This window comes from Physella acuta, unplaced genomic scaffold (genome assembly GCF_028476545.2).
Source record: "Physella acuta isolate Inbredline_101_S28 unplaced genomic scaffold, ASM2847654v3 ptg001697l, whole genome shotgun sequence".
Taxonomy (NCBI): domain Eukaryota; kingdom Metazoa; phylum Mollusca; class Gastropoda; family Physidae; genus Physella; species Physella acuta.
This window is the reverse complement of record NW_026733210.1, coordinates 55,805-80,592: the sequence shown is the minus strand read 5'-3', so window position 1 is coordinate 80,592 and position 24,788 is coordinate 55,805. Positions and strand designations below refer to the sequence as shown.

General features: G+C 35.4%; 1 protein-coding gene across 1 annotated transcript in view; it reads right to left on the bottom strand.

The window, feature by feature from the left end:
• Positions 1 to 699: 699 nt before the first annotated feature.
• LOC131929936 (uncharacterized) overlaps positions 700 to 24,788 on the bottom strand; it is a 30,901-nt gene continuing 6,812 nt past the window's right edge. The window contains exons 6-16 of the mRNA XM_059286323.1: positions 18,959 to 19,134; positions 18,020 to 18,124; positions 17,259 to 17,460; positions 14,574 to 14,745; positions 13,698 to 13,748; positions 10,735 to 10,810; positions 10,143 to 10,246; positions 8,018 to 8,152; positions 6,450 to 6,545; positions 2,368 to 2,440; positions 700 to 820 (exon numbers count right to left, since the gene is read on the bottom strand). Of these exons, the coding sequence (XP_059142306.1) occupies positions 700 to 820; positions 2,368 to 2,440; positions 6,450 to 6,545; positions 8,018 to 8,152; positions 10,143 to 10,246; positions 10,735 to 10,810; positions 13,698 to 13,748; positions 14,574 to 14,745; positions 17,259 to 17,460; positions 18,020 to 18,124; positions 18,959 to 19,134 (1,311 nt within the window). The remainder of the gene's footprint in view (positions 821 to 2,367; positions 2,441 to 6,449; positions 6,546 to 8,017; positions 8,153 to 10,142; positions 10,247 to 10,734; positions 10,811 to 13,697; positions 13,749 to 14,573; positions 14,746 to 17,258; positions 17,461 to 18,019; positions 18,125 to 18,958; positions 19,135 to 24,788) is intronic.

The following is a 24,788-nucleotide window of genomic DNA, read 5'->3' as shown; positions in this document are numbered from 1 at the left end:
CCAAGCACGTCACTCAAAAAAAAGTAAAAAAAATATAAATCACACATTTTAACCTATTGAATCATCCATACAGAAATGTGAAACGATAACATAAAAATAAGGTTATAAGAGGGGAAAATATGCACGTATTAAATTAGTTATAAAATAAAACGTACGGTTTTCAAATATTATATATATATAAACATATATACATATATATAAATATATATATATATATATATATATATATATATATATATATATATATATATATATATATATATATATATATATATATATATATATATATATATATATATATATGTATGTATGTATATGAGCTTACATTCATACATACATTTTTTTTATACTTTTACGCACAATCATTATAATACATTATAATTTAAATATATGTAAATGTTACATATTGAATGTAATCAAAACGAAATACAAGTGCAGTGTTACTATCCAATTTTCAATCAACACATCCATTATTACTCTTATCCATCATCCAACCACTACATCTTACTTACATTACAACCCCCACACACACAAACACACTCAACATGTTCATTTATAATACGACCCACATACATTCTCTCACCCCCACCCCACTCATCCCTCTAAACTTGATCTTCAAACTCCTCATTCTATAATCATACGACCCTCATCCATTCTCCCTACCCCCACCCCCCACCCCACCCCACCCCCGTCTTCCCTCTAGACTTCATCCTCTTCATCGTCTTGTGGTTCGTCTCCCTGAGTCGTGGGCATCGCATCCTCCGCGGGGGGCTCATCGACATCCTCCCCCATATAGCCCTTCCCCCACCTGGACTTTGGCCTGGTGAGATTAGTGGGATTAGTGAATTTATAGGATTAGTGAATTTATAGGATTAGAGAATTTACGGGAGAAGTGAATTTATGGGATTATTAAATTAATGGGAGAAATGAATTAGTTGGTTTAGTGAATAAGTGGGATTAGTAAATTAATGGGATACATGAATTAGTTGGATTAGCGAATTAGTGGGATTTGTGAATTAATTGGAGAAATTGTTTTGTTGGATTTGTGAATTAAAGGGATTAGTGAATTAGTGGGATTAATAAATTAAGGGCAGAAATAAAATAGTTGGATTAGTGAATTAGTGGGATTAGTGAATTAATGGAATTAGTGAATTCGTGAAAGAAATTCGTTGAATGAGTGCATTAGTAGAATTAGTAAATTATTGAGATAATGAATTCGTTGGGTTAGTTGATTAATAGAATTAGTGAAATAGTGGGATTAATGAAATAATGAGATTAGTGAAATCGTGGTTTGGTGAAATAGTTGAAAGAGTGAAATATTGGAACTATTGTAAGGGTAAACATATTGAAGTAGTTAAATGAGTTAATGAAAAACATGAAGTAGTGAAATCATGAATGTGGTAACTACCGAAATATTAATTTCATCCGATTTTAATTAATTATTCAAAATAATGAACACAGTTAATAAAAATAAATTAAATGCGTGAATTGTAAAATAATGAATCAATTAAATCGTGTGTTCATAAGAGTTTTATTAACTGACTTTAGTGAAATTATGAATCCGTAAATATTGGATATTTATTAATCACCGTAGAAATGGGCCATTGTGTCTCTCATCAAAGGAAGTAACAGGCTATTAAGGTCTTACAGTAGAAAGCAACATACCATCACTCAGGGCAGGAAGCGACATACCATCAACGTTTTACTTACCGTATCTTCTTCTTTTCGTTCTTAATTTTAGTGTTGGAAGGGATCCCCTCCATCACAATTAAGTACTACGTATCAACTGGTTATGCGCCATTGAGGCCACTGACTCCGATTTCAGCCAGCTTTTCTTTTTTTGGATTTGCTTCCATAGCCTTTGTTTAACCAAGAACTAACTACAAGGCAGCAGTTGTTTGATTTTGGAGTTGTCTCTCCTAGAAGAGTGGCTGTCCCCAGCTAACAAGTCTTATCTGCCCGAGGGTTCGAACTCGAGACTGTCATGGTTTAGCAACCATGAGCTTTACCGACTCGACCACGCCGATCCCTATGAAGTAACATACCATCAACGTGTTGCCCCAGTGGCGTAGCCAGGAAATGGTCATGGGAGGGGTTCAAACATTTTCCCTTATGTATAAAATCGTACACACACACACACACATATATATACATATATATATATATATATATATATATATATATATATATATATATATATATATATATACATATATATATATATATATATACATATATATATATATATATATATATATATATATATATATATATATATATATATATATATATATATAGGGGTCTATGGGAGGGGTTATAACCCCACCTAACCCCCCCCCCCCTTGCCTATGCCACTGCTTTGCTCACCGTAAAAAGTAGAAGGCTGCCAGGAGTATTGGGATCAGCAGAAGAAACAAGAAGAGATAGCCGAATGATGTGGCTGAAACATGCAACAAAAATCAAAGTCAATAGGGCTGGTAAGTAGGTCGCCAACCAGTTCTACGGCTCAATAAAACCTGCATAGAACTGATTGTTGACCTACTTACCAGCCCTATTCCTTACAACAGTGTGATCTTTACAAGTATGTACTCTACATCGAAGAGGTTAACATAAAGTATTTTGTTTGTATGTATAATAGGCGATCGTTACTCTAGCCTGAATGTGTAAGAGATTTTCAACAGTGCAAAATCACAACAACTATACATTTGCAAGACCAAAATAATATAAATTTCATTAGTTATATACAGTTGTTCAAATATCCTACTCCAAACTCTAGCGGTGTCTATTAAATTACACACTACTTTCTAAACGGATTAAAATATATCTTGACTATGCTTTAGTATTTACTATCTTACACACTACTTTCTAAACAGATTAAAATATATCTTGACTATGCTTTAGTATCTACTATCTTACACACTACTTTCTAAACAAATTAAAATATATCTTGACTATACTTTAGTATCTACTATCTTACACACTACTTTCTAAACAGATTAAAATATAGGCCTATCTTGATTATACTTTACTATCTACTATCTTACACACTACTTTCTAAATAGATTAAAATATATCTTGACTATACTTAAGTATCTACGGTCTTACACACTACTTTCTAAAACAGATTCAAATATAATTATCCTGACTATACTCTCATATCTACTAACCTACACACTACTTTCTAAAACAGATTAAAATATATCTTTACTTTACTCTAGTATCTATTATCTTACACACTACTTTCTAAAACAGATTATAATATATCTTGACTATACTCTAGTATCTATTATCATACACACTAGTTTCTAAAACAGATTTAAATAGATCTTGACTATACTCTAGTATATACTATTTTACACACTACTTTCAAAAACAAAAATATAACCATACAGGGGTTACAATATATGTAACATATTAAAGATAATATATGCGTGTATTGGTGGCTGGTTTAAAATCTATGTAACTTATAGAAAGAAATATAGGCCTGTAATTGTGGGTGAAGTTTAAATCTATGTAACTTATTGGAGGAAATATAAGTGTGTAATTGTGGGTGAAGTTAAAATCTATGTAACTTATTGGAGGAAATATAAGTGTGTAATTGTGGGTGAAGTTAAAATCTATGTAACTTATTGGAGGAAATATAAGTGTGTAATTATGGGTGAGGTTAAAATCTATGTAACTTATTGAAGGAAATATAAGTGTGTAATTGTGGGTGAAGTTAAAATCTATGTAACTTATTGAAGGAAATATAAGTGTGTAATTGTGGGTGAGGTTAAAATCTATGTAACTTATTGAAGGAAATATAAGTGTGTAATTGTGGGTGAGGTTAAAATCTATGTAACTTATTGGAGGAAATATAAGTGTGTAATTGTGGGTGAGGTTAAAATCTATTTAACTTATTGAAGGAAATATAAGTGTGTAATTGTGGGTGAAGTTAAAATCTATGTAACTTATTGGAGGAAATATAAGTGTGTAATTGTGGGTGAAGTTAAAATCTATGTAACTTATTGAAGGAAATATAAGTGTGTAATTGTGGGTGAGGTTAAAATCTATTTAACTTATTGAAGGAAATATAAGTGTGTAATTGTGGGTGAAGTTAAAATCTATGTAACTTATTGAAGGAAATATAAGTGTGTAATTGTGGGTGAGGTTAAAATCTATTTAACTTATTGAAGGAAATATAAGTGTGTAATTGTGGGTGAAGTTAAAATCTATGTAACTTATTGGAGGAAATATAAGTGTGTAATTGTGGGTGAAGTTAAAATCTATGTAACTTATTGAAGGAAATATAAGTGTGTAATTGTGGGTGAGGTTAAAATCTATTTAACTTATTGAAGGAAATATAAGTGTGTAATTGTGGGTGAAGTTAAAATCTATGTAACTTATTGGAGGAAATATAAGTGTGTAATTGTGGGTGAAGTTAAAATCTATGTAACTTATTGAAGGAAATATAAGTGTGTAATTGTGGGTGAGGTTAAAATCTATTTAACTTATTGAAGGAAATATAAGTGTGTAATTGTGGGTGAAGTTAAAATCTATGTAACTTATTGAAGGAAATATAAGTGTGTAATTGTGGGTGAGGTTAAAATCTATTTAACTTATTGAAGGAAATATAAGTGTGTAATTGTGGGTGAAGTTAAAATCTATGTAACTTATTGAAGGAAATATAAGTGTGTAATTGTGGGTGAGGTTAAAATCTATTTAACTTATTGAAGGAAATATAAGTGTGTAATTGTGGGTGAGGTTAAAATCTATGTAACTTATTGAAGGAAATATAAGTGTGTAATTGTGGGTGAGGTTAAAATCTATGTAACTTTTTGGAGGAAATATAAGTGTGTAATTGTGGGTGAGGTTAAAATCTATTTAACTTATTGAAGGAAATATAAATGTGTAATTGTGGGTGAAGTTAAAATCTATGTAACTTATTGAAGGAAATATAAGTGTGTAATTGTGGGTGAGGTTAAAATCTATTTAACTTATTGAAGGAAATATAAGTGTGTAATTGTGGGTGAAGTTAAAATCTATGTAACTTATTAGAGGAAATATAAGTGTGTAATTGTGGGTGAAGTTAAAATTTATGTAACTTATTGAAGGAAATATAAGTGTGTAATTGTGGGTGAGGTTAAAATCTATTTAACTTATTGAAGGAAATATAAGTGTGTAATTGTGGGTGAAGTTAAAATCTATGTAACTTATTGAAGGAAATATAAGTGTGTAATTGTGGGAGAGGTTAAAATCTATGTTACTAATTAAAGGTAGTATATGTGTGGGTTGTAGAGGCTGTCTATGTAACATATGAAAATGCATGAGTGGGTGGGGATAAAATATATGTAACATAGTGATGGTAGATGCATGCAAGTGATGGCGAGGGGCTCACACATATGTGTGTGTCTGTGTGTATGTGTTAGACGTGTGTGTGTGCTCAAGTGTGTAAATGTTTATATTTTTAATAAAACCATTTACGATTTTTAAAAAGACTTTTTTAGCAAATTCATTAAACACATAGAGAGTGGTGGTGGGCAAAATACTACACATTCAGTAATAAGCGGACTAGGTATTTACCCGATCTGGGCATGTTGTATGGCTTAGTTTTCTGTTTCAACGTGCAAATATGGCGTTAAATTAACCCGCAGTAGTTATTATTGATATTATAAACATAATTCAGTGTAAACCGCATTTTCCGAATGTGCTTCATTGCAGAAAAAAATTTTCATCTCTATTATGTTCGCGTATTATTTTGTGGAAATTGTATTTGCATGTTTGTGGTGTTGGTATATGGTGTGGTCCACATTGATTTCAAGTTCGGGTTACGCACTTGAGTCAACTCAGCTCATATGAGTAACTGGACATTTTCCCAGGGGTCAGTGTCAGACACAAAACTACAACCTAGCCAGGACATTTTCACAGGAATCAGACACAAACCTACAACCCCCCCCCCCCAGGAAATTTTCCCAGGGGTCAGTGTCAGAGACAAACATACAACCCACCAGGAAATTTTACCAGGGTCAATGTCAGGACATTTTCCCAGGGGTCAGTGTCAGGACATTTTCCCAGGGGTCAGTGTTACACACTAATCTACAACCCACCAGGAAATTTTCCCAAGGGTCAGTCCTAGATACAAACCTACAACCCACCAGGACATTTCCCAGGGGTCAGTGCTAGACACAAACCTACAACCCACCAGGACATTTTCCCAAGTGTCAGTGTTAGACACAAACCTACAACCCACCAGGACATTTCCCAGGGGTCAGAAAAAAACCTACAACCCACCAGGACATTTTCACAGGGGTCAGTGTTAGACACAAACCTACAACCCACCAGGACATTTCCCAGGGGTCAGAAAAAAACCTACAACCCACTAGGACATTTTCCCAGGGGTCAGTGTTAGACACAAACCTACAACCCACCAGGACATTTTCCCAGGGGTCAGACACAAACCTAAAACCTACCAGGACAATTTCCCTCGATGCGATCTTCACAGTCCTCCCCACACTTTTCTTGACAGCTGCCCTTGCAGTCTTCACCAAACTCAAATGAATCGCATGCTGTAAGATGGAAATTGTGATTACACAAAGTAAACAACGAATCACTGGATGTTAAGATTGAAAGTGTCAAATGAATCACAGGTTATGAGATAGAAAATGTGATTACACAAAGTAAACAAAAAATCACAGGTTGTAAGATAGAAAAGTTGATTAATCAAAGTAAACAACGAATCACAGACTGTAAGATAGAAAATGTGATTACACAAAGTAAACAAAAAAATCACAAGCTGTAAAGTAGAAAATGTAAAACGAATGCAAGACTGTAAGATAGAAAATGTTAAATAAATCACATGATGAGATATAGTATAGTAAATTTAAATTATACAAAGTAAACAAAGATTTACAAACTGTAACAGAAAATGTCAAGCGAATCACAGGCTGTAAGATAGAAAAATGTTAAATGAATAACAGGCTATAAGAGAGAAAATGTGATCACACAAAATAATCAAATCATCAAAGGCTGTAAGATATAAAATGTGATTACACAAAGTAAATAAAAAAATCACAAGATGTAATATAGAAAATGTGATTACATATAGTAAACAAAAATCACAGGCTGTAAGATATAAAATGTGAAACGAATCACAGGATGAATAAATTTGAAAAATGTAAGCGGTATAATATAGATTGTAAACTTGGGAGGAAAAATGGTTACACTTGGACAACCAATCCTGAGTGTAGTAAAGCCAACATCTTACATATAAACCAGATAATCATAGATTAATTAAACCCAAAAAACTTACATTTAAAATATATAATCCTAGATTAATTAAACCCAAACAACTTACATTTATAATATATAATCCTAGAATAATTAAGGTTGTAGGCTACAGAACAAAAAAAAAACTTCTTAATTTTTTTTTGTGTATCTAAGTTAGGGTACTTTTAGAAGAATATTATCATGTATTCGGGACTCTTCTGAAGTTAAGGTTGCATTGGTAAAGGCGACCATCTTGAAGAAAAAAAACGTTGTGGAATTCTCTAGGTATAAAAATTAGTATATAATATTGATCATAAATTATTGATTTTTATTTTACTAATTCAAATAGGATATAAATTTTTCGAAATTTCAAAGTTTAGTATTGTGAAATACCATTACATTTGATGGTATTTCAGCATTCACCATTATGGAAAATATGAAAAACATATTTCTGGAGAGTTTTCTAGCCAGCTGACTTGAAGTGTTGTTTTTTTTTTTTATTTTTTTTTTCTAGGAGCCTACAGCAATACACCCAAGCATCTTAAATGAGCACCATACATAATCTCACCTCTAAGACAGCCGATTTTGGGTGTTATAAACACAAGCAATTAAATGGAGCACCATACATGATCTCACCTCTAAGACAGCCGATTTTGGGTGTTATAAACACAAGCAATTAAATGGAGCACCATACATGATCTCACCTCTAAGACAGCCGATTTTGGGTGTTATAAACACAAGCAATTAAATGGAGCACCATACATGATCTCACCTCTAAGACAGCCGATTTTGGGTGTTTTGAAGCCGGCCTTGCACCTCGTGCAGTTGCCGAGGTACTTGTTGCAGTCCTCCCGGCAGTTGATGCAGGAGCCTTTACAGTTAACACCCCACTTGAACGCTGGACAATCTAGAATGGACAGTTAACGTATTGTCAGAGGCGTAGCCATGGCAGCGGAGGGAGGGGGTGCGGACCTCACCGGGTGACACCAGTTAAGAGGGGGGGGGGGTTGACACCAAGGTATAAAAATGCAAAACATACAAAAAAAATATTTTTTTTGCCAGATCCAATAATGATTAATAGAAGTTAAAAGGTCTTAAGTAGAAATAGACAATTATTATATATCGGCAGTGGCGTAGCGAGGTCGGGTGTCACCCGGTGCGGCACTTAATGGTTTCACCACCAGGAGACAAACTTTCAAATTTTCGATTTGCACCCATCCCCTCAATCTTTTCTCTATATGGTTTGCTTTTTTTTGCCTTGGTGTCACACCTCTAAATGGGGGGTGACGCCAAGGCAAAAAAAGGTTATAAAGATACATGTTGGTAACAATAATAATTGATTACATTTTCACATTTTAAAATAATTTTCTTTTAACAATTTTTTTTTCTGAAAATCACTTTTTTTAAAAAAATTTGTGCAAAAAAGACACCATTTTAACAGGTTGTTTTGGTATATGTATACAGAATAACTATACAAAATTTTGATCAGTTTTAATGATAAATAAAGAAAGTTATTTCCATGTTAAAACTGTAAAAAAAATCTAAGATGTCTGCCAGTATATACAGAAAAATGATAATGTCACTTAATTAATTGATTAATTAGAGTGAATTTAATAGTCTTTTACAAGCAAAGTAGACAAATCCCGATATGGGTGGAGGGAGGGGGGGGGGGCGGTGACACCATGATGTAAACCTGCTAATGATTAAGAAAACTTGCAAGATACAGTTAAATTAATAACCGAGTATAGGTACAAATCGTTATTATTATATGCGCACAGTTATCAACCGGTGTAGACCAAAAACTAACCCTTTGTATATTTTACTAGCTCGGCAAATCGTTTCTCTATAGCAGTTACCGTGATCATTTTTATTTTCTCGTATATACAGAGTATAGAGAAAGTCTTGTAATCATGCAAAAAAAAAAAAACTCGAGATTTTTGTACAGCTCGACGTTTTTCACCTCCTTGAGTGAGGAAAACATAGTTTTGCAATGTTGTCCGTATGTCTGTGTGTGTATGTGTATGTGCATATATGTGTGTCTGTAAACACGATAACTTTAGTACCGTTGTAGCTAGGTTGATGAAATTTCATTTATAAGTATTATATCAAAATCGTAGATCCGAATCAACTTTTGAGCGATTCCCGATAACCGGAAAAGCAACTTTTTCTACTTTCAATGTTTCAAAAGCCTATAACTTGAGTACTATTTCATAAAGATAAATATAATTTCCCATGTAAGTAAAAGATCTAATGCTCTACCTTCTATCAAATTTTGAGTAATTTCCTTTGATCGAAAGTAGTAATCTACGCTATTTCCGATTTCTCAAAAAACGCATTTGAATTTTATAAAGTACTAATAATATCCCGCACTATTATGCACATTTTGGTGTTCAATTATTTCTTCTACGAGAGTCTATTCTATTTGAAAAAGTTTAAGTAATTAAAAATGGATTAAAAATCATGTCTATATCCCGATTTGCCATCCCCTGTTGTTTTATATACGAATATTCGAGAAAGTTTAGGGGAGACCACTCCCGCTTTATTTTAACCGGTGTAGACCAAAAATTAATCCTACGTATATTTTGCTTGCTTGGAAAATGGTTTCTCTATAGAATTTTCCATGATTGTTTTGTTACCCGTCTAGAACAGGGGTCTGCAAACTACGGCCCGCTGACCGGATGCGGCCCGCGAAGTCCTCTCATCCGGCCCGCGTAGGTCTTTTTGTCCAAGGAAAAATCGTTTGTTGGTGATGGCCGAGGAACTTTTCCCAGAAAAATCAAAGACATGCCTGGAAGCAACTGGCCCCCGAACTGAAATTTGATAGTTAATGCGGCCCTCGGATTGAAAAGTTTGGAGACCCCTGGTCTAGACCGGAAACTAGCCCTACGTATATTTACTTGCTGGACACATCGTATCTTGGTAGCAGTTCCCGTCCTTCCAGTCGATTTCTTCACCTTCGCAAGCTGCACCGCCGCCCTTTGGCGCTGGGTTGTCGCATAACCTGAAGGGATACGATCAACATAGAAACAACGTCAAATAAAGGAAATCAAACTACTATGACCTGTGGAAGGGATACGATCAACATAGAAACAACGTCAAATAAAGGAAATCAAACTACTATGACCTGTGGTTTGGGCAATGCTGGATTGGAGGATCAGAGATACGATCAACATTGAGGGAAATGAAACTAGTGACCTGCAGTTTGGCAGTTTACTTTCCCTAACATGAGTTAAGTACCCAGCAGAACTCGTGGACGTTCTACTGAATATGAACCGGATTCGTACTCGAGACTTTCGGGTGAGCAGCCTAGCTCACTAGCGCCTAGGCCACGCTGTCAAATACTCTCACAGTGTGTCACCTCTAAACTCTCCATACCCCCACAGTGTGTCACCTCTAAACTCTTCATACCCCACAGTGTGTCACCTCTAAACTCCCCATACCCCCACAGTGTGTCACCTCTTAGCTCTCCACAACTCCACAGGGTCTCACCTTTTTCTCAAAAATCTGGTCTCTGTACAATCGGGTGCACATTCCCATGATAACCATTCACCCCAGCTTCCATCAACTAAATACGTGATAGAAAATCATAAATTAACCCAAGTCTTCACAATATTACAAGTAGAAAAGAGCATATACATATATATATATATATATATATATATATATATATATATATATATATATATATATATATATATATATATATATATATATATATATATATATACATATACATACATATATATATATATATATATATACATATATATATATATATATATACATATATATATATATATATATATATATATATATATATATATATATATATATATATATATATATATATATATATATATGTAATTATACATATATATATATATACATTGGATGTGATATATCGATATATATATATATATATATATATATATATATATATATATATATATATATATATATATATATATATATATATAAGTAATTATACATATATAGACATTGGATGTGATATATATATATATATATATATATATATATATATATATATATATATATATATATATATATATATATATATATGTAATTATACATATATAGACATTGGATGTGATATATATATATATATATATATATATATATATATATATATATATATATATATATATATATATATATATATGTATATATATATATATATATATATATATATATATATATATATATATATATATACATATATATATATATATATATAACACTAAAGTTTTTGTCCTGAAAACGCAAACACTATAAGTAAAAGATTATTAAGTACGAGCCGACCCGCAGCGTATCATACGCCGCTATTTAGTTGTTTTATTTTCTACTTTTCAGTAATTCATAATTTGTGAAATCGACAGTACCAATGCTGCCACTGAAAATATTTGCTTTAAAACACTAATCCTCCCCTCTTTCCCCTAACCCCGACCCTACAACCCCTCCCCCCCCCCCCCCCCCGTGAAAGCAGCCTCCTCTTAGTTATTTCTTAGTTACCTCCTGTAAGTTTAAAATCGAACTAAACTATCTGCCCATAATAGAAACCCGGCTCTACGATTTGTAAACATTTAGCTTTGTAAACAATTTGCGTGACCACAGCTCACCAGACAATGTGGGGGTGGGGTGGGGGTGGTAGTGATAGTGATAGAGAGAAAGAGAGGGGACTGCAAGGAGGCGCTTGCAGCTTGTTTTCTAACGGCTCCCAGAAGAGAATTATATATAGAGATTATAAAAACGTGATTTTTTATTTTTAATAAACAGAAAAAATGGAACAAAAGCTTTGTATTCTGTATAAGACATATTTCCCAAGACCGTTTAGCATTATAAATTATCAAATAATTATTTTTAATCGATTTATATTTGAAATTTTGATAACCAATATACGTCTTAGCACAATGAATGGGATAAAAATAACACTATATATATATATATATATATATGTATATATATATATATATATATATGTATATATATATATATATATACATATATATATATATTTATATATATATATATATATATATATATATATATATATATATTATCAAGAAGACATTATAATTATATTTGTATTTGCTATATAATAGGGACAAACACATTTTTTTTCCCGTGAAACAGGACAAATATACAATTTTTGTGTATCTTAGGTTTTTAAAATGAATCTCACTTTCTTTATTAAGTAACCGCTTCAGCGCATTGTCTAAACAAAATGCATTAAATGGAGATCAAAAGTTATTTATAAACTTTAGTTTTTAAATTCGTTGCCTAGACCGCGCCTCATTCTTTTGTGAAATAGTCACCACACAAGCATAAAAAGAAAAATGAAACAAACGCGCCTCTGTTCAATGTTGCGAGACGCCGCGCCGCCTATACCGTGCCATAAGCCCTATATAACCACCACAACACGTCGGCTAAACAATCTGTTTAACACACTTATTAAAAGAATGTTAAGACACCGCCGCCAACATCACCTTACATTTATTAAAGAATTATGTATTTTATAGTAATTTCTCCATTTTCAAATAATAAAGCCTGAATTTTAAAAACGAATATAAACAAAAATTTGTTTTTATGCTTAGAATTGTTTTGATTATCAAAATGTCAAACCTGTATTGATTAAGAAAGTCTATTTGTTATTATAATTTATCATATAATTTTAATATCTATTTCGGGCAAACGTCCTTCGGGCAAGTGGCTTTCGGGCGTTTGTCGCGTTCGGGCAAGTGTCCATTCGGGAAAACGGCTTCCGGGCAAACGGCATTCGGGCAAGTGTCTTTATCGGGAAAACGTCCGGCTCCCGTATTCTGTATCTAACTGTTGTTATTCATACTGGAAAGGGGTGGCTTCAAACTTAATATATGTCCATGTATGAGACGGTGAGTCCTAATAGTAGAGAGATTGGCTGCTGACTCGAAAGGCTTGAGTTCGAATCCGGGTTCAAGTCACTGAGTCCACCCAGTTTTGATGGGTACCTAACTTACTTTACGGAAAGTAAAGGGTGCTGGGCATGGTGCTGACCAAACTATCCCTTCATATGCCGAGGTCCTTGAAGCAAATTAACACTACTTCGCTTGCCCCATGTGTCTTGGGCACGAACGGGAAATGATAATCAGATGATATTATACCAATGTTCAAGAGAACCGCACGAGTAAGATCAATCTATCAATTTTCATATAATAAAAAAATAGTAATGATATGTTATATTCTGACGTATAATACCGTTTTCATCTCCCCCATCTAAAATATACATCACGTGATACACACGTCCCATAATACACCACCAATCGCCTAGTTGTCTACGTGCTAATGAGACCTCCATCTGTTCATGGCTCGACCAACTCATCAAGGCGAGGCCATTGAGACAGATTCTGTGGGTCACCTTGTGATGCTTTACCTTAGGTGTTGAATATCTTACTTACTTTTGACTGGGAATATTAGATCTTCATCGACTTGCCCGTCGTTGTCGTTATCTAGAAATACATACGCCTAGTTGTTTATATATATATATATATATATATATATATATATATATATATATATATATATGTGTGTGTGTGTGTATGTGTGTATATGTGTATGTGTGTATGTGTGTATGTGTGTATGTGTGTATGTGTGTGTGTGTGTTTGTTTGTTTGTTTGTTTGTTTGTTTGTTTGTTTGTTTGTTTGTTTGTTTGTTTGTTTGTTTGTTTGTTTGTTTGTTTGTTTGTTTGTTTCTTTGTTTGTTTCTTTGTTTGTTTATTTGTTTGTTTGTTTGTTTGTTTGTTTGTTTGTTTGTTTATTTTTTTGATTGTTTATTTGTTTGTTTGTTTATTTGTTTGTTTCTTTGTTTGTTTGTTTGTTTGTTTCTTGCTTGTTTTGGTGTTTGTTTGTTTGTTTGTTTGTTTGTTTGTTTGTTTGTTTGTTTGTTTGTTTGTTTGTTTGTTTGTTTGTTTGTTTGTTTGTTTGTTTGTTTGTTTGTTTGTTTGTTTGTTTGTTTGTTTGTTTGTTTGTTTGTTTGTTTGTTTGTTTGTTTGTTTGTTTTTTTGTTTGTTTGTTTGTTTGTTTGTTTGTTTGTTTGTTTGTTTGTTTGTTTGTTTGTTTGTTTGTTTGTTTGTTTGTTTGTTTGTTTGTTTCTTTTTTTGTTTGTTTGTTTATTTGTTTGTTTCTTGTTTGTTTGGGTGTTTGTTTGTTTGTTTGTTTCTTTGTTTGTTTGTTCGTTCGTTTGTTTGATTTTTGTTTGTTTATTTGTTTAGGTAACTTATTATTCTCAACATATAAATGACCTTAGGACAAACATCATCAGTTTCAAACTGACCAACTTGGTCATTGGCCTCCTCATCGATGGCGTTATCACAATCGTTATCGATACCATCACCAGCGGTCATCGTAGCAGACGGCACGCAGGCGGGTTCCGTCGGTGGTGGGGGAGGTGGGGGAGGTGGGGGCGGTGGTGGCTGGGGCGGCGGCTGCACATCTACAGGCGCTGGCTGTTTGGGCAGGAGTGAGAAGAGTGACATTAGTGACGGGTTGACATTGGGGATAAATGTGACATTTGAGATAAACGTGACATTTGGGATTAATGTGACATTTGGGACGGGTTGACATTGGGGAGAAAAGTGACATTTGAGATAAACGTGACATTTGGGATTAATGTTACATTTGGGACGGGTTGACATTGGGGAGAAAAGTGACATTTGAGATAAACGTGACATTTGGGATTAATGTGACATTTGAGACGGGTTGACATTGGGGAGAATTGTGACATTTTTAGATAGGTGTGACATTTAGGATAATGTGACAGTTGGGATAAATGTGACAGTTGGGATAAATGTGACATTGGGGAGAAATTTGACATTTGAGATAAGTGTGACATTTAGGATAAATGTGACAGTTGGGATAAATGTGACTCTTGGGATAAGTGTAACGTTTGAGTTTAAGGAAGTTGTGACATTTGGGTTTGAGGCAGGTTTGAGGCAGTTGTGACATTTGGGATAGGCGTGACATTTGGAATAGATTTAACATTTGGGTTTGAGACCATTGTGACATTTGGGGATAATGTGACATTTGAAATTGAGTCAGTTGTGACATTTGGGATAGGTGTAGCATTCGTGATAGTTGTGAAATTTCGGGATAGGTCTCACGTTTGGGACAGATGCGGCATGTAGGATAGATCTTACATTGGCGATAACGTAAGTTTTGGGATATATGTTAACTCGATGTTTAAAAAAAAAATTCAAGTGCAATTTCGAAAAGGTTTGTAGGCCGAGGTGTGACGTCAAAATATTGGTGGCGTTGGGGGGAAGGGTTCTGGGTTTTTGTGACGATGTGTAAAGGAGTGGGGGACGTGAGTTAAAATTCGTCAAAAAAAAAACTTCTTCACCACGAAAATTACACTTCAGGTGAAAAATAAGCGCGCGTGTGTATATATTTTATGCGTGGGTTTTTTTTTCAATTTAAAGATGTGTACACTGTTTTCTGCACTTAACAAAACGACATCGCGCTAGGTTTAAACTACTCTGTGCGGCCGCGCCAGATTTGATGCAACTTTGCTCACCACTTTCAAGCGGCGTAATCCGATGTGTTTAGCACCTACCCCCCTCCCCACGCTTAACCCCCTGGGAAACTACTGCCTTGTCATAGTGTAGATGCGTCAATGACAAGACTAAGAGTAAGGTATAAACAATCCATTAAGGGTTTTTAGAGTTAGTTTGTGTTGATGATAGACAATTGCGTTCGAGATTATTTGCCGTTGTTTCATTTGTTTGATAACTTGTGTGAGGAGAGAGTACGAGGCGACGTATTGAATAACATAGAACACAAGAAATGAGTAATAGACAGTTGGGGGCGTTGTTGTAGTGAACGAGTCATTCATCTTGATAGGGTTCTTTCTTCTTCTTGGTTCTTAATTTTAGTGTTGGAAGGGATCCCCTCCATTACAATTAAGTATACGTTTTAACAGGTTATTCGCCACTGAAGCCATTGACTACAATTTCAGCCTGCTTTTCTCTTTGGATTTGCTTCCATAACCTTTGTCCAACCACGAACAAACTACAAGGCAGCAGTTGTTTGATTTTGGAGTTATTTCTCCTAGAAGAGGGGCTGTCCCCAGCTAACGAGCCTCATCTGCCCGAGGGTTCGAACTCGAGACTTTTCGGTTTAGCAACCATGAGCTTTACCGCCTCGACCACGCCGACCCCTTTCGAACGAAAATAAGTTCAATACTGTCATCTTATTCACTAAGGAAAGCAGTTAAGCAAAGTTTAGAGGTGTCTAAATCTAAATTATATCTTAACCGTTTTTTGGATCGTTGGGACACCACTGAATGGCGTGTCTAAGGTTAGGTGTCGTATTACTGTTCCCATCCTCCTCCATGCCTGACCACAGCTTGAAGCCTCCCTCTAGGTGGTTCGCCTTGGTCACAAAGACAAGGCCGTTGATGTTCATCTAATACCGCGTTTACACTTGCGACATGTATACTATACACGTCTAGAAAAAAACAACTTCGCAGTAAGTGAGTAGGCTCCCCTATTATCTTAGGCCCTATAGCGAAGTTTTTTTCCCTAGAAATGTATAGTATACATGTCGCAAGTGTAAACACGGTATAAGAACTCTTAAATCCTGGCCGGTGAACTTTACTGGAAGGTCACACACCCAGTGATGCCGCGTTAGCATCAGTTAATTTGGGATTTTTCTCTCCTTTAGAGCCTCATCTGCCCGGGGGTTCGAACTCGGGACTTTTTGGTTTAACAATCATCAGCTATACAGACCCAACCACGCTGACCCTAATTCAAAGATATGTATAGTAATTAAAAGATTGCATCACATGCGCCACTGTCTCATCAGAGATACATATTCATATGAAGACCTCATCAAAATACCCACTACACCAGATATATATATATATATATATATATATATATATATATATATATATATATATATATATATATATATATATATATATATATATATACAAATACCCCATGCCCCGGTATCTCACCCGTTCGATGTTCCCACCCCCGGGGATGTAGTAAGCGATCCTAGGCGCAGGCTGCATGTACTCCATAAAGTTGTTCATGCCCGCCATGTAGCATCCAAAGGTCAGCCCTTCCATTGTCGATGTGATCAGGTGTGTCCCGGGATCGACCGAGAAGTGACCGGTCAGCCAAACCGTGTCATCAGACGCCATGGTCCAACCAATCCTAAAAGTTTGTTTACACAAGGTTTTTAGTATTTCTAACTTAAAATAATGGGGCGCCGTGCTTTAGCGGTAGAAGGCTACACTGCTAACCCAGAATTAATTTTCTACAATCCCCGATTAACATTGGCCAAAATAATAATTTTCAACTATTCCTTAAAAAAAACATTCACTAAAATAATAATTTTTAACTATAACTAACAAGAAAACATCGACCAAAATAAAAAATTTCAACTATCTTAAAAAATAGTCCTACATTGGCAAATCTAATAATTTCAACTATCCCTAAAAAAAACATTGGCCAAAATAATAATTTTCAACTATCTTTAAAATACATTTGCTAAAATATAAATTTTTGTCTATCCTTAAAAAAAATCAATGGCAAAATAATAATGTTCAACTATCTTAAAAAATACATTCGCCACAATATAAATTTTGGTCTAACCTTAAAAAATTGTTGGAAAAATAATAATTTTCAACTATCTCTAAAAACAACATTGGCAAATATACTAATTTTCAACGATCCCTTCTAAAAACATTGACAAAAAGTATAAATGTCTTACGTTGTTGGTAAAGCATTGTTGTTCAGCTGAAGTTTGCCAGAGTGTCGGACACTAACTATAACAGCGACGACGTGAGATAGTGTAATCGTTTCTCCGGGAAGGATGCTGCAAAAGGTATCGTAAAATATTACACGTTAAGCCCAATAAACAATGAATTCATAATGTTTTACCGTGTTTTGGGGTACTCAGCTAAAATTGTAAGCGCAGATCTTCAAACTAATTTCTTAGTCAGACAAAAAAGGAAACGTGACGTCACTTACCCGAAGTAGTACACAACATTGACGGACTTACCCGAAGTGGTACACAACATTGACGGAATTACCCGAAGCTAAAAACATTGAGGGACTTACCCGAAGTGGTACACAATATTGACGGAATTACCCGAAGTGGTACACAACATTAACGGAATTACCCGAAGCTAGAAAAAACATTGACGGACTTACCCAAAGTGGTACAAAACAGTGACGGACTTACCCGAAGTGGTACACAACATTGACGGACTTACCCGAAGTTGTTCACAATAGTGACGGACTTACCCGAAGTGATACACAACATTGACGGACTTACCCGAAGAATTACACAATATTGACAGACTTACCCGAAGTGGTACACAACATTGACGGAATTACCAGAAGCTAGAAACAACATTGACGGAATTACCCGAAGAATTACACAACATTGACGGACTTACCCGAAGTGGTACACAACATTGACTGAATTACCCGAAGAATTACACAACATTGACGGAATAATCCGAAGTGGTACATAACATTGACGGACTTACGTGAAATTAGAAACAACATTGACGGACTTACCCGAAGAATTACACAACATTGACGGAATAACCCGAAATGGTATACAACAATGACGGACTTACCCGAAGAATTACACAACATTGACGGAATAACCCGAAATGGTATACAACATTGACGGACCTACCAGATGTGGTAGCCGCAAAAAAACAGCCCGGCCGGGATTATAATACTGAGGGCAACATCAGCCGGCTCGTCGTCTTCCGCCCCAGGGTCGTTCGTGCCCTTGCAGGCGGAGGGTTGTACAATGAAGGCTTGGAACGGTTTCTCGCTTCTCAGCACAATGGAGTGTTCGGACTCGTACTGTTCATGAACAAAAACAACTGTCATCTGTCGATGGCGTCACTGGGGGGGGGGGGGGGGGTCGCCCCAATACAATGCTAATGAATTTCAATCTACTCTCACAAAAACCACGCTAGAATCATCAGGAATGTCAGTCTCCCCAAATAAGAACGATAGAATGATAATGAATTTCAATCTATTTTCACAAAAACCACGATAGAATGATAATGAATGTCAGTCTCCCCAAATAAGAACGATAGAATGATAATGAATGTCAGTCTCCGCAAATAAGAACGATATAATGATAATGAATGTCAGTCTCCGCAAATAAGAACGATAGAATGATAATGAATGTCAGTCTCCCCAAATAAGAACGATAGAATGATAATGAATGTCAGTCTCCGCAAATAAGAACGATAGAATGATAATGAATGTCAATTTCTTAAAATGAAAACGATAGAACGATAATGAATGTTAGTCTCTCAAAATAAAAACGATAGAACGATAAAGAATGTTAGTTTGTCAAGATTAGAACGATAGAATGATAATGATTATTTGTTTCTCCAATGAACAACAATAGAATTATAATGAATGTTAATAGCACCTGAAAAAAATGTATTTTTTAATTTGAGTTCTATCATGCCCCTACTGTTTCATAATTTATAAAAAGTTTCCTAAAAAATTCAAATTTTGTTAATTTATTTTTCACATATGTAAAAAATTTTAAACCACCATCACGAGTGATAGACTGGGCCACCGAAAAAAAATTCCAGTAAGCGACAAAGGAAAAATCAATGTTGGCCGAAAGTATATTTCTGTTTTTATACTATATATGTTTGTTTAATTAACCCTTTTTAATTTGTTCTTTTGTCATTTAGGTATGATGCAATTGCAAAATTATCTGTGAAAGGTGTAGGAATCGGCCCTCTGTCTTTACTGAAAACATGTAACATAGATATGGGCAACGTTCAATTTTTTCTTGGGCCGCTTGTCATTTACTGGATCACGTCTACCATATGAATATACGTATATATATATATACTAGGCATACTGCCTAGCTTCGCTTAGGTTTTCAAAAACATTTGATAATTTGAATACTAATTATTTGGTGATGGATGAGGCCTGGAGTGCTTAAACCTAAACAGTAATGCTAATTATAGAGAAGATGTTCTATGTTCTTTAACATCCGCTTTCAGAAAAAGTATTTGAAAGTACGCAATTTATAAGTAAAATGGAAATAGAACTACAGAGGTTCCATGAATAGTATATCTCATAATTTATATTACATTGACTTTTAAAATTAATTTTTTATTTGATTATGATACGTAACTTAATTAACAACTTATTTTTTTCTAAAACAAATGCTATACTTTGTCGTTTTCTGTTTCTGTTTAAAATAGTATACAATTATTTGAAAAATAGTTATTTAAAAACGTTACCTCCCTTGAAAATTAACCGAATGACGTATGTCTGTGTTTACTTTTTTTTAAACAGTTACTATGCTTATATAAGAAAATACGATATATAAACATATTCAACGACTACAATGGCTTTTTCCGACGGAAATAAAGTTTTTTTGTTACCCTCCAGGGTCGGTCTACGACCTCAAATAATATTAAGGGGATCGATCGTCAATTTATTTATATATATCTCATATAAGGAGAATTTCACTCGCGGTCATCTTTTAGCACTGGTCGAGGGCTTTGAGTCTGACCAACAGTTTTTCCATACGACCTAGTCATCTATGGAAGTGTATGCAAAACATTAGCATGATGTACAGAGGTTAAGTAACGTAAAAATTGTGTTGAAATTACCCTGTTTTTCCCATAAAATACAAAGATTATATAGGGAAATACAACTGGTCAGTTTTGACCCCTTTACGAAGTTTTCCCAGATATGCCGAGTTTTTTGTGACACCCCCAGGCATTCTCCTACCACCTCACAAAATATCAAGGGGGGTGGTCGGAGGAAACTTTATTTCGTAATATAGCTCATATAATGAGAATTTCACTCGCGGTCACTTTTTAGCCCTCGTCGAGGGCTTTGAGTCAAACCGACAGTTTTCCCTAAAGGTCAAGCCATCTACCTAAACGTATGCAAAAAATTAGACAGATATACTGAGTTTAAGTACCCTAAAGTCTGCGTTGAAATGACCCTATGTTTTCCCCATAAAATACAAAGATTATATAGGGAAATACAACTGGTCAGTTTTGACCCCTTTACGAAGTTTTCCCAGATATGCCGAGTTTTTTGTAACACCCCCAGGCTTTCTCCTACCACCTCCCAAAATTTCAAGGGGGGTCGTCGGAGGAAATTTTTTTTCGTAATATACCTCATATAAAGAGAATTTCACTCGCGGTCACTTTTTAGCCCTCGTCGAGGGCTTTGAGTGAAACCGACATGTCTGCCTTACGGCCAAGCCATTTACCTATAAGCATGCCAAAACTTAGCCAGATGTAAAGAAGGTAAGTGCCCTAAAATCCGTTTTGAAATGACCCTCTGTTTTCCCCATAAAATACAAAGATTATATAGGGAAATACAACTGGTCAGTTTTGACCCCTTTACGAAGTTTTCCCAGATATGCCGAGTTTTTTGTGACACCCCAAGGCATTCTCCTACCACCTCACAAAATATCAAGGGGGGTCGTCGGAGGAAATTTTTTTCCGTAATAGAGCTCATATAAAGAGAATTTCACTCGCGGTCACTTTTTAGCCCTCGTCGAGGGCTTTGAGTGAAACTGACAGGTCAGCCGTACGGCCAAGCCATTTACCTATAAACATGCCGAAAATTAGCGAGATGTAAAGAGGGTAAGTGCCCTAAAGTCCGTTTTGAAATGACCCTCTGTTTTTCCCATAAAATACAAAGATTATATAGGGAAATACGACTGGTCAGTTTTGACCCACTTCCCGATTTTTCCGAGATATGCCGAGTTTTTTGTGACGCCCCTAGGCGTTCTCCTACCACCTCACAAAATTTCAAGGAGGTCGTCGGAGGAATTTTTTTTTCGTAATATAGCCCATATAAGGCGCCGGTCAGTCGAGGTCAGTTTTGACCCCTTCCCCGTAGACTTTTCGGCCAACCGTCACCGGCCCTAGTGTTCTATCGCCCCAAGGCACCATCGTGCCAAATTTGACGCGCCTGCGGCGCCGGGAAGTGCCCTATCGGGCACCTGAACACTTTGCTTTATATATATACTAGGCATTCTGCCTAGCTTCGCTTAGGTTTTCAAAAACATTTGAGAATTTGAATACTAATTGTTTGGTGATGGATGAGGCGTGGAGTTCTTAAATCTAAACAGCAATGCTAATTTTAGAGAAGATGTTGTTGTATGTTGTGTAATATCCGCTTTCAGAGAAAGCACTCGAAAGTACGCAATTTATAACTAAAATGGAAATAGAACTACAGAGGTTCCATGAACAGTATATCTCACAATTTATATTACATTGACTTTTAAAATTAATTTTTTATTTAATTATGATACGTAACTTAATTAGCAACGTATTTTATTCTAAAACAAATGCTATACTTTGTCGTTTTCTGTTTCTGTTTAAAAAAGTATACAATTATTTGAAAAATAATTATTTAAAAAGGTTACCTCCCTTGAAAATTAACCGAATGACGTATGTCTGTGTTTACTTTTTTTTTAAACAGTTACTATGCTTATATAAGAAAATACGATATATAAACATATTTAACGTCTACAATGGCTTTTTCCGACGGGAATAAAGTTTTTTTGTTACCCTCCAGGGTCGGTCTACGACCTCAAATAATATTAAGGGGATCAATTTATTTATATATATCTCATATAAGGAGAATTTCACTCGCGGTCATCTTTTAGCACTGGTCGAGGGCTTTGAGTCTGTCCAACAGTTTTTCCATACGGCCTAGTCATCTATAGAAGTGTTTGCAAAACATTAGCATGATGTACAGAGGTTAAGTAACGTAAAAATTGTGTTGAAATTACCCTGTTTTTCCCATAAAATACAAAGATTATATAGGGAAATACGACTGGTCAGTTTTGACCGCTTTACGAAGTTTTCCCAGATATGCCGAGTTTTTTGTGACACCCCTAGGTGTTCTTCTACCACCTCACAAAATATCAAGGGGGGTCGTCGGAGGAAATTTTTTTTCGTAATAGAGCTCATATAAAGAGAATTTCACTCGCGGTCACTTTTTAGCCCTCGTCGAGGGCTTTGAGTGTAACCGACAGTTTTCCCTAAAGGTCAATCCATTGACCTAGGAGCATGCAAAAAATTAGTCAGATATACTGAGCTTAAGTACCCTAAAGTCTGCGTTGAAATGACCCTCTGTTTTTCCCATAAAATACAAAGATTATATAGGGAAATACAACTGGTCAGTTTTGACCCCTTTACGAAGTTTTCCCAGATATGCCGAGTTTTTTGTGACACCCCAAGGTGTTCTCCTACCACCTCACAAAATTTAAAGGGGGGTCGTCGGAGGAATTTTGTTTTCGTTATAGAACTCATATAAAGAGAATTTCACTCGCAGTCACTTTTTAGCCCTCGTCGAGGGCTTTGAGTCAAACCGACAGTTTTCCCTAAAGGTCAAGCCATTCAACTAAGAGTATGCAAAAAATTAGTCAGATATACTGAGTTTAAGTACCCTTAAGTCTGCGTTGAAATGACCCTCTGTTTTTCCCATAAAATACAAAGATTATATAGGGAAATACAACTGGTCAGTTTTGACCCCTTTACGAAGTTTTCCCAGATATGCCGAGTTTTTTGTGACACCCCAAGGCGTTCTCCTACCACCTCACAAAATATCAAGGGGGGTCGTCGGAGGAAATTTTTTTTCGTAATAGAGCTCATATAAAGAGAATTTCACTCGCGGTCACATTTTAGCCCTCGTCGAGGGCTTTGAGTGAAACCGACAGTTTTCCCTAAAGGTCAATCCATTGACCTAACAGTATGCAAAAATTTAGCCAGATATACTGAGTTTAAGTACCCTAAAGCCTGCGTTGAAATGACCCTCTGTTTTTCCAATAAAATACAAAGATTATATAGGGAAATACGACTGGTCAGTTTTGACCCACTTCCCGATTTTTCCGAGATATGCCGAGTTTTTTGTGACACCCCCAGGCGTTCTCCTACCACCTCACAAAATATCAAGGGGGGTCGTCGGAGGAAATTTTTTTCAGTTATAGAGCTCATATAAAGAGAATTTCACTCGCGGTCACTTTTTAGCCCTCGTCGAGGGCTTTGAGTGAAACTGACAGGTCAGCCGTACGGCCAAGCCATTTACCTATAAACATGCCGAAAATTAGCGAGATGTAAAGAGGGTAAGTGCCCTAAAATCCGTTTTGAAATGACCCTCTGTTTTTCCCATAAAATACAAAGATTATATAGGGAAATACGACTGGTCAGTTTTGACCCCTTTACGAAGTTTTCCCAGATATGCCGAGTTTTTTGTGACACCCCTAGGCGTTCTCCTACCACCTCACAAAATTTCAAGGGGGTCGTCGGAGGAAATTTTTTTTCGTTATAGAGCTCATATAAAGAGAATTTCACTCGCGGTCACTTTTTAGCCCTCGTCGAGGGCTATGAGTGAAACCGACATGTCTGCCCTACGGCCAAGCCATTTACCTATAAGCATGCCAAAACTTAGCCAGATGTAAAGAAGGTAAGTGCCCTAAAATCCGTTTTGAAATGACCCTC